This window comes from Ascaphus truei, unplaced genomic scaffold (genome assembly GCF_040206685.1).
Source record: "Ascaphus truei isolate aAscTru1 unplaced genomic scaffold, aAscTru1.hap1 HAP1_SCAFFOLD_1144, whole genome shotgun sequence".
Classification (NCBI taxonomy): Eukaryota; Metazoa; Chordata; class Amphibia; order Anura; family Ascaphidae; genus Ascaphus; species Ascaphus truei.
The window spans coordinates 1,081-13,863 of record NW_027454011.1 but is presented as its reverse complement, the minus strand read 5'-3'; the positions used below and the strand labels follow the sequence as shown (position 1 = coordinate 13,863).

The following is a 12,783-nucleotide window of genomic DNA, read 5'->3' as shown; positions in this document are numbered from 1 at the left end:
CTGCGGGATATCACTCTGTATCGCAGCCTGCGGGATATCGCTCTGTATCGCAGCCTGCGGGATATCGCTCTGTATCGCAGCCTGCGGGATATCGCTCTGTATCGCAGCCTGCGGGATATCACTCTGTATCGCAGCCTGCGGGATATCACTCTGTATCGCAGCCTGTGGGATATCGCTCTGTATCGCAGCCTGCGGGATATCGCTCTGTATCGCAGCCTGCGGGATATCACTCTGTATCGCAGCCTGCGGGATATCACTCTGTATCGCAGCCTGCGGGATATCGCTCTATCGCAGCCTGCGGGATATCGCTCTGTATCGCAGCCTGCGGGATAGCGCTCTGTATCGCAGCCTGCGGGATATCACTCTGTATCGCAGCCTGCGGGATATCGCTCTGTATCGCAGCCTGCGGGATATCACTCTGTATCGCAGCCTGCGGGATATCACTCTGTATCGCAGCCTGCGGGATATCACTCTGTATCGCAGCCTGCGGGATATCACTCTGTATCGCAGCCTGCGGGATATCACTCTGTATCGCAGCCTGCGGGATATCGCTCTGTATCGCAGCCTGCGGGATATCGCTCTGTATCGCAGCCTGCGGGATATCACTCTGTATCGCAGCTTGCGGGATATCACTCTGTATCGCAGCCTGCGGGATATCACTCTGTATCGCAGCCTGCGGGATATCGCTCTGTATCGCAGCCTGCGGGATATCACTCTGTATCGCAGCCTGCGGGATATCGCTCTGTATCGCAGCCTGCGGGATATCGCTCTGTATCGCAGCCTGCGGGATATCACTCTGTATCGCAGCCTGCGGGTGGGGGGCACGGTGGGACCCGCAGCCTGCGGATATCACTCTGTATCGCAGCCTGCGGGATATCACTCTGTATCGCAGCCTGCGGATATCACTCTGTATCGCAGCCTGCGGGATATCACTCTGTATCGCAGCCTGCGGGATATCGCTCTGTATCGCAGCCTGCGGGATATCACTCTGTATCGCAGCCTGCGGGATATCACTCTGTATCGCAGCCTGCGGGATATCACTCTGTATCGCAGCCTGCGGGATATCACTCTGTATCGCAGCCTGCGGGATATCGCTCTGTATCGAAGCCTGCGGGATATCACTCTGTATCGCAGCCTGCGGGATATCACTCTGTATCGCAGCCTGCGGGATATCACTCTGTATCGCAGCCTGCGGGATATCACTCTGTATCGCAGCCTGCGGGATATCACTCTGTATCGCAGCCTGCGGGATATCGCTCTGTATCGCAGCCTGCGGGATATCGCTCTGTATCGCAGCCTGCGGGATATCGCTCTGTATCGCAGCCTGCGGGATATCGCTCTGTATCGCAGCCTGCGGGATATCGCTCTGTATCGCAGCCTGCGGGATATCGCTCTGTATCGCAGCCTGCGGGATATCGCTCTGTATCGCAGCCTGCGGGATATCGCTCTGTATCGCAGCCTGCGGGATATCGCTCTGTATCGCAGCCTGCGGGATATCGCTCTGTATCGCAGCCTGCGGGATATCGCTCTGTATCGCAGCCTGCGGGATATCGCTCTGTATCGCAGCCTGCGGGATATCGCTCTGTATCGCAGCCTGCGGGGTATCGCTCTGTATCGCAGCCTGCGGGGTATCGCTCTGTATCGCAGCCTGCGGGATATCGCTCTGTATCGCAGCCTGCGGGATATCGCTCTGTATCGCAGCCTGCGGGATATCGCTCTGTATCGCAGCCTGCGGGATATCGCTCTGTATCGCAGCCTGCGGGATATCGCTCTGTATCGCAGCCTGCGGGATATCGCTCTGTATCGCAGCCTGCGGGATATCGCTCTGTATCGCAGCCTGCGGGATATCGCTCTGTATCGCAGCCTGCGGGATATCACTCTGTATCGCAGCCTGCGGGATATCGCTCTGTATCGCAGCCTGCGGGATATCGCTCTGTATCGCAGCCTGCGGGATATCGCTCTGTATCGCAGCCTGCGGGATATCGCTCTGTATCTCAGCCTGCAGGATATCACTGTATCGCAGCCTGCGGGATATCACTCTGTATCGCAGCCTGCGGGATATCGCTCTGTATCGCAGCCTGCGGGATATCGCTCTGTATCGCAGCCTGCGGGATATCACTCTGTATCGCAGCCTGCGGGATATCACTCTGTATCGCAGCCTGCGGGATATCGCTCTGTATCGCAGCCTGTGGGATATCGCTCTGTATCGCAGCGTGCGGGATATCGCTCTGTATCTCAGCCTGCGGGATATCGCTCTGTATCGCAGCCTGCGGGATATCACTCTGTATCGCAGCCTGCGGGATATCGCTCTGTATCGCAGCCTGCGGGATATCACTCTGTATCGCAGCCTGCGGGATATCACTCTGTATCGCAGCCTGCGGGATATCGCTCTGTATCGCAGCCTGCGAGATATCGCTCTGTATCGCAGCCTGCGGGATATCGCTCTGTTTCGCAGCCTGCGGGATATCACTCTGTATCGCAGCCTGCGGGATAGCGCTCTGTATCGCAGCCTGCGGGTTATCACTCTGTATCGCAGCCTGCGGGATATCGCTCTGTATCGCAGCCTGCGGGATATCACTCTGTATCGCAGCCTGCGGGATATCGCTCTGTATCGCAGCCTGCGGGATATCACTCTGTATCGCAGCCTGCGGGATATCTCTCTGTATCGCAGCCTGCGGGATATCACTCTGTATCGCAGCCTGCGGGATATCACTCTGTATCGCAGCCTGCGGGATATCACTCTGTATCGCAGCCTGCGGGATATCGCTCTGTATCGCAGCCTGCGGGATATCACTCTGTATCGCAGCCTGCGGGATATCACTCTATCGCAGCCTGCGGGATATCGCTCTGTATCGCAGCCTGCGGGATATCGCTCTGTATCGCAGCCTGCGGGATATCACTCTGTATCTCAGCCTGCGGGATATCACTCTGTATCGCAGCCTGCGGGATATCGCTCTGTATCGCAGCCTGCGGGATATCACTCTGTATCGCAGCCTGCGGGATATCACTCTGTATCGCAGCCTGCGGGATATCACTCTGTATCGCAGCCTGCGGGATATCACTCTGTATCGCAGCCTGCGGGATATCGCTCTGTATCGCAGCCTGCGGGATATCGCTCTGTATCGCAGCCTGCGGGATATCGCTCTGTATCGCAGCCTGCGGGATATCACTCTGTATCGCAGCCTGCGGGATATCACTCTGTATCGCAGCCTGCGGGATATCGCTCTGTATCGCAGCCTGCGGGATATCACTCTGTATCGCAGCCTGCAGGATATCGCTCTGTATCGCAGCCTGCGGGATATCGCTCTGTATCGCAGCCTGCGAGATAGCGCTCTGTATCGCAGCCTGCGGGATATCACTCTGTATCGCAGCCTGCGGGATATCGCTCTGTATCGCAGCCTGCGGAATATCGCTCTGTATCGCAGCCTGCGGGATATCACTGTATCGCAGCCTGCGGGATATCGCTCTGTATCGCAGCCTGCGGGATATCGCTCTGTATCGCAGCCTGCGGGATATCGCTCTGTATCGCAGCCTGCGGGATATCGCTCTGTATCGCAGCCTGCGGGATATCGCTCTGTATCGCAGCCTGCGGGATATCACTCTGTATCGCAGCCTGCGGGATATCGCTCTGTATCGCAGCCTGCGGGATATCGCTCTGTATCGCAGCCTGCGGGATATCGCTCTGTATCGCAGCCTGCGGGATATCGCTCTGTATCGCAGCCTGCGGGATATCGCTCTGTATCTCAGCCTGCAGGATATCACTGTATCGCAGCCTGCGGGATATCACTCTGTATCGCAGCCTGCGGGATATCACTCTGTATCGCAGCCTGCGGGATATCACTTTATTGCAGCCTGCGGGATATCACTCTGTATCGCAGCCTGCGGGATATCGCTCTGTATCGCAGCCTGCGGGATATCGCTCTGTATCGCAGCCTGCGGGATATCTCTCTGTATCGCAGCCTGCGGGATATCACTCTGTATCGCAACCTGCGGGATATCGCTCTGTATCGCAGCCTGCGGGATATCACTCTGTATCGCAGCCTGCGGGATATCGCTCTGTATCGCAGCCTGCGGGATATCACTCTGTATCGCAGCCTGCGGGATATCACTCTGTATCGCAGCCTGCGGGATATCACTCTGTATCGCAGCCTGCGGGATATCACTCTGTATCGCAGCCTGCGAGATAGCGCTCTGTATCGCAGCCTGCGGGATATCGCTCTGTATCGCAGCCTGCGGGATATCGCTCTGTATCGCAGCCTGCGGGATATCACTCTGTATCGCAGCCTGCGGGATATCACTCTGTATCGCAGCCTGCGGGATATCACTCTGTATCGCAGCCTGCGGGATATCACTCTGTATCGCAGCCTGCGAGATAGCGCTCTGTATCGCAGCCTGCGGGATATCACTCTGTATCGCAGCCTGCGGGATATCACTCTGTATCGCAGCCTGCAGGATATCACTCTGTATCGCAGCCTGCGGGATATCACTCTGTATCGCAGCCTGCGGGATATCACTCTGTATCGCAGCCTGCGGGATATCACTCTGTATCGCAGCCTGCGGGATATCACTCTGTATCGCAGCCTGCGGGATATCGCTCTGTATCGCAGCCTGCGGGATATCGCTCTGTATCGCAGCCTGCGGGATATCGCTCTGTATCGCAGCTTGCGGGATATCACTCTGTATCGCAGCCTGCGGGATATCACTCTGTATCGCAGCCTGCGGGATATCGCTCTGTATCGCAGCCTGCGGGATATCACTCTGTATCGCAGCCTGCGGGATATCGCTCTGTATCGCAGCCTGCGGGATATCGCTCTGTATCGCAGCCTGCGGGATATCACTCTGTATCGCAGCCTGCGGGGGGGGGGGGAATACGGTGGGGCTTGCGGGTGGGGGGCACGGTGGGACCCGCAGCCTGCGGATATCACTCTGTATCGCAGCCTGCGGGATATCACTCTGTATCGCAGCCTGCGGATATCACTCTGTATCGCAGCCTGCGGGATATCACTCTGTATCGCAGCCTGCGGGATATCGCTCTGTATCGCAGCCTGCGGGATATCACTCTGTATCGCAGCCTGCGGGATATCACTCTGTATCGCAGCCTGCGGGATATCACTCTGTATCGCAGCCTGCGGGATATCACTCTGTATCGCAGCCTGCGGGATATCACTCTGTATCGAAGTCTGCGGGATATCGCTCTGTATCGCAGCCTGCGGGATATCACTCTGTATCGCAGCCTGCGGGATATCACTCTGTATCGCAGCCTGCGGGATATCACTCTGTATCGCAGCCTGCGGGATATCACTCTGTATCGCAGCCTGCGGGATATCGCTCTGTATCGCAGCCTGCGGGATATCGCTCTGTATCGCAGCCTGCGGGATATCACTCTGTATCGCAGCCTGCGGGATATCGCTCTGTATCGCAGCCTGCGGGATATCGCTCTGTATCGCAGCCTGCGGGATATCGCTCTGTATCGCAGCCTGCGGGATATCACTCTGTATCGCAGCCTGCGGGATATCGCTCTGTATCGCAGCCTGCGGGATATCACTCTGTATCGTAGCCTGCGGGATATCGCTCTGTATCGCAGCCTGCGGGATATCGCTCTGTATCGCAGCCTGCGGGATATCGCTCTGTATCGCAGCCTGCGGGATATCGCTCTGTATCGCAGCCTGCGGGATATCACTCTGTATCGCAGCCTGCGGGATATCGCTCTGTATCGCAGCCTGCGGGATATCGCTCTGTATCGCAGCCTGCGGGATATCGCTCTGTATCGCAGCCTGCGGGATATCGCTCTGTATCGCAGCCTGCGGGATATCGCTCTGTATCGCAGCCTGCGGGATATCGCTCTGTATCGCAGTCTGCGGGATATCACTCTGTATCGCAGCCTGCGGGATATCGCTCTGTATCGCAGCCTGCGGGATATCGCTCTGTATCGCAGCCTGCGGGATATCGCTCTGTATCGAAGCCTGTGGGATATCACTCTGTATCGAAGCCTGTGGGATATCGCTCTGTATCGCAGCCTGTGGGATATCGCTCTGTATCGAAGCCTGCGGGATATCGCTCTGTATCGCAGCCTGCGGGATATCGCTCTGTATCGCAGCCTGCGGGATATCGCTCTGTATCGCAGCCTGCGGGATATCGCTCTGTTTCGCAGCCTGCGGGATATCGCTCTGTATCGCAGCCTGCGGGATATCGCTCTGTATCGAAGCCTGCGGGATATCGCTCTGTATCGCAGCCTGCGGGATATCGCTCTGTATCGCAGCCTGCGGGATATCGCTCTGTATCGAAGCCTGCGGGATATCGCTCTGTATCGCAGCCTGCGGGATATCGCTCTGTATCGCAGCCTGCGGGATATCGCTCTGTATCGCAGCCTGCGGGATATCGCTCTGTATCGCAGCCTGCGGGATATCACTCTGTATCGCAGCCTGCGGGATATCACTCTGTATCGCAGCGTGCGGGATATCGCTCTGTATCGCAGCCTGCGGGATATCGCTCTGTATCGCAGCCTGCGGGATATCACTCTGTATCTCAGCCTGCGGGATATCGCTCTGTATCGCAGCCTGCGGGATATCGCTCTGTATCGCAGCCTGCGGGATATCGCTCTGTATCGAAGCCTGTGGGATATCACTCTGTATCTCAGCCTGCGGGATATCACTCTGTTTCGCAGCCTGCGGGATATCACTCTGTATCGCAGCCTGCGGGATATCACTCTGTATCGCAGCCTGCGGGATATCACTCTGTATCGCAGCCTGCGGGATATCGCTCTGTATCGCAGCCTGCGGGATATCGCTCTGTATCGCAGCCTGCGGGATATCGCTCTGTATCGCAGCCTGCGGGATATCACTCTGTATCGAAGCCTGCGGGATATCGCTCTGTATCTCAGCCTGCGGGATATCGCTCTGTATCGCAGCCTGCGGGATATCACTCTGTATCGCAGCCTGCGGGATATCACTCTGTATCGCAGCCTGCGGGATATCGCTCTGTATCTCAGCCTGCGGGATATCGCTCTGTATCGCAGCCTGCGGGATATCACTCTGTATCGCAGCCTGCGGGATATCACTCTGTATCGCAGCCTGCGGGATATCACTCTGTATCGCAGCCTGCGGGATATCACTCTGTATCGCAGCCTGCGGGATATCACTCTGTATCGCAGCCTGCGGGATATCACTCTGTATCGCAGCCTGCGGGATATCACTCTGTATCGCAGCCTGCGAGATATCGCTCTGTATCGCAGCCTGCGGGATATCACTCTGTATCGCAGCCTGCGGGATATCACTCTGTATCGCAGCCTGCGGGATATCACTCTGTATCGCAGCCTGCGGGATATCGCTCTGTATCGCAGCCTGCGGGATATCGCTCTGTATCGCAGCCTGCGGGATATCACTCTGTATCGCAGCCTGCGGGATATCACTCTGTATCGCAGCCTGCGGGATATCACTCTGTATCGCAGCCTGCGGGGGGGGGGGAATACGGTGGGGCTTGCGGGTGGGGGGCACGGTGGGACCCGCAGCCTGCGGGGGGGCACGGTGGGACCCGTAGCCCTGCTCCAGGCGCATGCCTTTCTCTTTCCAGACCCCTTCATGGTCTCGTTACATCACATGCAGGCAGATCAGGGGTCTGTGGCCCCGAAAGGAGAGACCCAAATATCTGAGCAGAAGCTGAGGCTTATCCGATCACCTTCCAGCGGATATGTCCCCCCTTTTTCTCTCACCCCTTTTCCCCCTTCCCCCCCCCCTTTTCCACACTCTCCCCCCCTCTTTTCCACACTCTCCCCCCCCCTCTTTTCCACACTCTCCCCCCCTTTTCCACACTCCCCCCCTTTTCCACACTCTCCCCCCCCTTTCCACACTCTCCCCCCCTTCCTCTCTCTCCCCCCCCTTCCCCTCTCTCCCCCTTTCCTCTCTCCCCCCCTTCCTCTCTCCCCCCTTCCTCTCTCTCCCCCCTTTTCCTCTCTCCCCCCTTTTCCTCTCTCCCCCCTTTTCCTCTCTCCCCCCCTTCCTCTCTCTCCCCCCTTTTCCTCTCTCCCCCCTTTTCCTCTCTCCCCCCTTTTCCTCTACTCCCCTTTTCCTCTCTCCCCCCCTTTCCTCTCTCCCCCCCTTTCCTCTCTCTCCCCCCCTTTCCTCTCTCTCCCCCCCTTTCCTCTCTCTCCCCCCTTTCCTCTCTCTCCCCCCTTTCCTCTATCTCTCCCCTTTTCCTCTCCCTCCCCCCTTTCCTCTCCCTCCCCCCTTTCCTCTCTCTCCCCCCCTTTCCTCTCTCTCCCCCCTTTCCTCTCTCTCCCCCTTTCCTCTCTCTCCCCCCTTTTTCTCTCTCTCCCCTTTTCCTCTCCCTCCCCCCTTTCCTCTCTCTCCCCCCTTTCCTCTCTCTCCCCCCTTTTCCTCTCTCCCCCCCTTTCCTCTCTATCCCCCCTTTCCTCTCTCTCCCCCCTTTTCCTCTCTCTCTCCCCTTTTCCTCTCCCTCCCCCCCTTTCCTCTCTCTCCCCCCCCTATCCTCTCTCTCCCCCCCTTTTCCACACTCTCCCCCCTTTCCTCTCTCCCCCCCTTTCCCCTCTCCCCCCCTTTCCTCTCTCCCCCCTTTCCTCTCTCTCCCCGCTTTTCCTCTCTCTCTCCCCCTTTCCTCTCTCTCCCCCCCTTTTCCTCTCCCTCCCCCCCTTTCCTCTCTCTCCCCCCCTATCCTCTCCCCCCCCCCCTTTTCCACACTCTCCCCCCTTTCCTCTCTCCCCCCCTTTCCTCTCTCCCCCCCTTTCCTCTCTCTCCCCCCCTTTCCTCTCTCTCCCCCCCTTTCCTCTCTCTCCCCCCTTTTCCTCTCTCTCCCTCCCCCCTGCTTCTCTGAGCACTGTTCCTCTCTCTCCCTCCCCCCTGCTTCTCTGATCACTGTGTCCCCCCCCCGCCCCTCTCTGCAGTGTGACTGTGTTCCTGAACGGCTCCCTGCTCATCAGCACCGTGAAGCTGCGCAATAGCAGTGTCCGGATATATCGCTGTGTGGGGACGGGGCAGCGCGGGAAGCAAGCCGTGGTACAGGCCACGCTGCGCCTTGCAGGTACAGACTATCACAGCACCTCCACCCCCCTCTCTCCCTGCGCTCTCTCTCTCCCTGCGCTCTCTCTCTCCCTGCGCTCTCTCTCTCCCTGCGCTCTCTCTCTCCCTGCGCTCTCTCTCTCCCTGCGCTCTCTCTCTCCCTGCGCTCTCTCTCTCCCTGCGCGCTCTCTCTCTCCTGCGCGCCTCCCTCTCCCTGCGCGCCCCCTCTCCCTGCGCGCCCCCTCTCCCTGCGCGCCCCCTCTCCCTGCGCGCCCCCTCTCCCGGCGCGACCCCTCTCCCGGCGCGCCCCCTCTCCCGGCGCGCCCCCTCTCCCTGCGCGCCCCCTCTCCCTGCGCGCCCCCTCTCCCTGCGCGCCCCCTCTCCCTGCGCGACCCCTCTCCCTGCGCGACCCCTCTCCCGGCGCGCCCCCTCTCCCGGCGCGCCCCCTCTCCCGGCGCGCCCCCTCTCCCTGCGCGCCCCCTCTCCCTGCGCGCCCCCTCTCCCTGCGCGCCCCCCTCTCCCTGCGCGCCCTATGCTCGCTCTCGCCCTATGCTCGCTCTCGCCCTATGCTCGCTCTCGCCTTATGCTCGCTCTCGCCCTATGCTCGCTCTCGCCCTATGCTCGCTTGCTCTCGCCTTATGCTCGCTCTCGCGCTATGCTCGCTTGCTCTCGCGCTATGCTCGCTCGCTCTCGCCCTATGCTCGCTCGCTCTCGCCCTATGCTCGCTCGCTCTCGCCCTATGCTCGCTCGCTCTCGCCCTATGCTCGCTCGCTCTCGCCCTATGCTCGCTCGCTCTCGCCCTATGCTCGCTCGCTCTCGCCCTATGCTCGCTCGCTCTCGCCCTATGCTCGCTCGCTCTCGCCTTATGCTCGCTCGCTCTCGCCTTATGCTCGCTCGCTCTCGCCTTATGCTCGCTCGCCTTAGGCTAAGGCCCCGCTCCCAGAGTCAGCGCACCCGCACTGCTGACAGGCGGTGCGCTGAGATACACAGACCGCGATATGCGGTCTGTAGGGAGCGGGAGGTGGGCGGTTTGACAGGGAGGGGGGGCGTGGCTTGAGCGGAGGGACCCGCTACTCTCCCCCCCCCTCCCTCCACGGACTCGGGCTGGAGCTGGAAAGTAAGTTTAAACACACACACGCAGGCACTCATTCATACACACACACACACACACACACACACACACACACACACACGCGCACACACACACACAGGCAGGCACTCACGCACTCATACACACACACGCGCGCACACACAGGCAGGCACTCACGCACTCATACACACACACACACACACACAGACAGAGGCAGGCACGCACGCACTCGGACACACACACAGACAGGCACTCACCTGCTTTCACTCCACACTCCTCCCCGCTCCCCGAAGCCTCTCCTCCTCCCGAAGCCTCCCCTCCCCATTGGCTCACAGCCACACACGTCACGCGTCAACGCTAGGAAACACCATTCTCTGGTGTCTCCAGCGGCTGACGCGCCACAGCGTGTAGTGAGCTGTGCAGCCAGTGGGGACCGGGACCGGCTCGCGAGGATTCCCCTGCTGGTGGGGAACTCGCTACATTGCCGCCCGCGCCAACGAGCGCAGCGGGACCGAGGCCTTATGCTCGCTCGCTCTCGCCTTATGCTCGCTCGCTCTCGCCTTATGCTCGCTCGCTCTCGCCTTATGCTCACTCGCTCTCGCCTTATGCTCGCTCGCTCTCGCCTTATGCTCGCTCTCGCCTTATGCTCGCTCTCGCCTTATGCTCGCTCGCTCTCGCCTTATGCTCGCTCGCTCTCGCCTTATGCTCGCTCGCTCTCGCCTTATGCTCGCTCGCTCTCGCCTTATGCTCGCTCGCTCTCGCCTTATGCTCGCTCGCTCTCGCCTTATGCTCGCTCGCTCTCGCCTTATGCTCGCTCGCTCTCGCCTTATGCTCGCTCGCTCTCGCCCTGTGCTCGCTCTCGCCCTGTGCTCGCTTCGCTCTCGCCCCTATGCTCGCTCGCTCTCGCCCTATGCTTGCTGGGGTCGCTCGTGTCGGTTTCTCTCCTCCCCCTTTCTCTCTCTCCTCTCCCTCTCCCCTCTCACAGCGCTGTGCGTCTTCCCACAGAAATTGAGCACATGCGCCCCCTTCCTCCGCGGATCCTCACTGCGGACATCCACGTGCAGCGCATCGCCTGTGACCCCCCGCGGGGTGTTCCCCCGCCCAGCGTGTGGTGGGAGAGAGAGACGGAGTGCGGATCCCTGACAAGGACAGAGTGTACCAGCATGGCATCGATCTGGTGTTCAACCCCATCACCGAGCAGGATGCGGGCACATACACGTGCCATGCGTCCAACATGGCCGGCAAGCACAGGCAGGAGCTGCAAGTCACTGTGGCAAGTAAGAGACGCGCCCACCTCTGCCCCGCCTCTGCCCCCCCGCGCCCACCTCTGCCCCCCCGCGCCCGCCTCTGTCCCGCCGCGCCTGCCTCTGTCCCGCCGCTCCCGCCCCTGTCCCGCCGCGCCCTCGCCTCTGTCCCCCCGCGCGACCGCCCCTGTCCCGTCGCGCCCGCCCCCTGTCCCGCCGCTCCCGCCCCCTGTCCCGTCGCGCCCGCCCCTGTCCCGCCGCGTGTATGACCCCACTCTGGTTCTCTCCCTCACAGCAACTCCGGAGTGGGTGGAGAAGCCTCAGGACACCGGCATGTTGGAGGGGAAATCTGGCTACCTGCAGTGCCTCAGCAAAGCCTCCCTGAAACCCAGTGTCAGCTGGTACCGCAACGGGATCCCCATCTCCGAGGTCAGGACCCCCCTCCCCTGTATAACCCCCTCCCCTGTATAACCCCGCCAGCCTTCCCAGGCGTCCTGCACACTATCACTTGGGAACGACCACTAGGCCGAAACGCTGCTTGTTTTTGGCTTTAATAAATCAGAATGAGAAAATCCGCCGGTGCTGCGACTTCTTCCTTTTATCTCTTCCCCGGCGCCCCTCACCCGCCGGCCAGTGGCCTTAATCCCCCTTATTAACCCCTTCAAGTTCAGGGTCCAAAACGCTATCCACACCTGTGCACTTTGTTTTTACATTCCCCCTCCATCCGCGCCCGCTACCCCAGGTCAGCACTCCCAACTCACTCCACCGCCTCTAGGTCTGAACCCCCAGCTGCCCTATAATTCCCCCCCGCCCCCCTACAGTTCATCCTATGGTCTCCTTCACCCCCACAGGACTCCCGGTTTGAGATTTTCCAGAACGGGACCCTGAGAATCATCAACGTGGAGGTGTATGACGGGACGGTGTATAAGTGTGTGAGCAGCACCCCCGCGGGCAACATCGAGGCACAGGCACGAGTGCACGTACAGGGTGAGCAGAGCGGGGGGTGCACCAGGCCAGTGGGAAACGAGGGGTAGAGTGGGGGGGTGCACCAGGCCAAAGGGAACGAGGTTAGAGCGGGGGGTGCACCAGGCCAAAGGGAACGAGGTTAGAGCGGGGGGATGCACCAGGCCAAAGGGAACGAGGGTAGATGCAGGGGGGTGCACCAGGCCAGAGGTAATGATGGTAGAGCGGGGGGTGCACCAGGCCAGAGGGAACGAGGGTAGAGCGGGGGATGCACCAGACAAGAAGGAACGATGGTAGAGTGGGGGATGCACCAGACCAGACAGAACAAGGGTAGAGCGGGGGATGCACCAGACCAAAAGGAACGAGGGTATAGCGGGGGGATGCACCAGGCCAGAAGGGAACGCGGGTAGAGCGGGAGATGCACCAGACCAGACGGAACGAGCGTAGAGCAGGGGATGGACCAGACCAGACGGAA

General features: G+C 60.2%; 1 protein-coding gene across 1 annotated transcript in view; it reads left to right on the top strand.

The window, feature by feature from the left end:
* Positions 1–12,379, top strand: part of LOC142475312 (inactive tyrosine-protein kinase 7-like) — a 36,611-nt gene extending 24,232 nt beyond the window's left edge. Inside the window, 5 exon segments of the mRNA XM_075581233.1 lie at positions 8,897–9,033; positions 11,107–11,216; positions 11,219–11,378; positions 11,641–11,774; positions 12,197–12,379. Coding sequence (XP_075437348.1) covers positions 8,897–9,033; positions 11,107–11,216; positions 11,219–11,378; positions 11,641–11,774; positions 12,197–12,379 — 724 coding nt within the window.
* Positions 12,380–12,783: the final 404 nt, after the last annotated feature.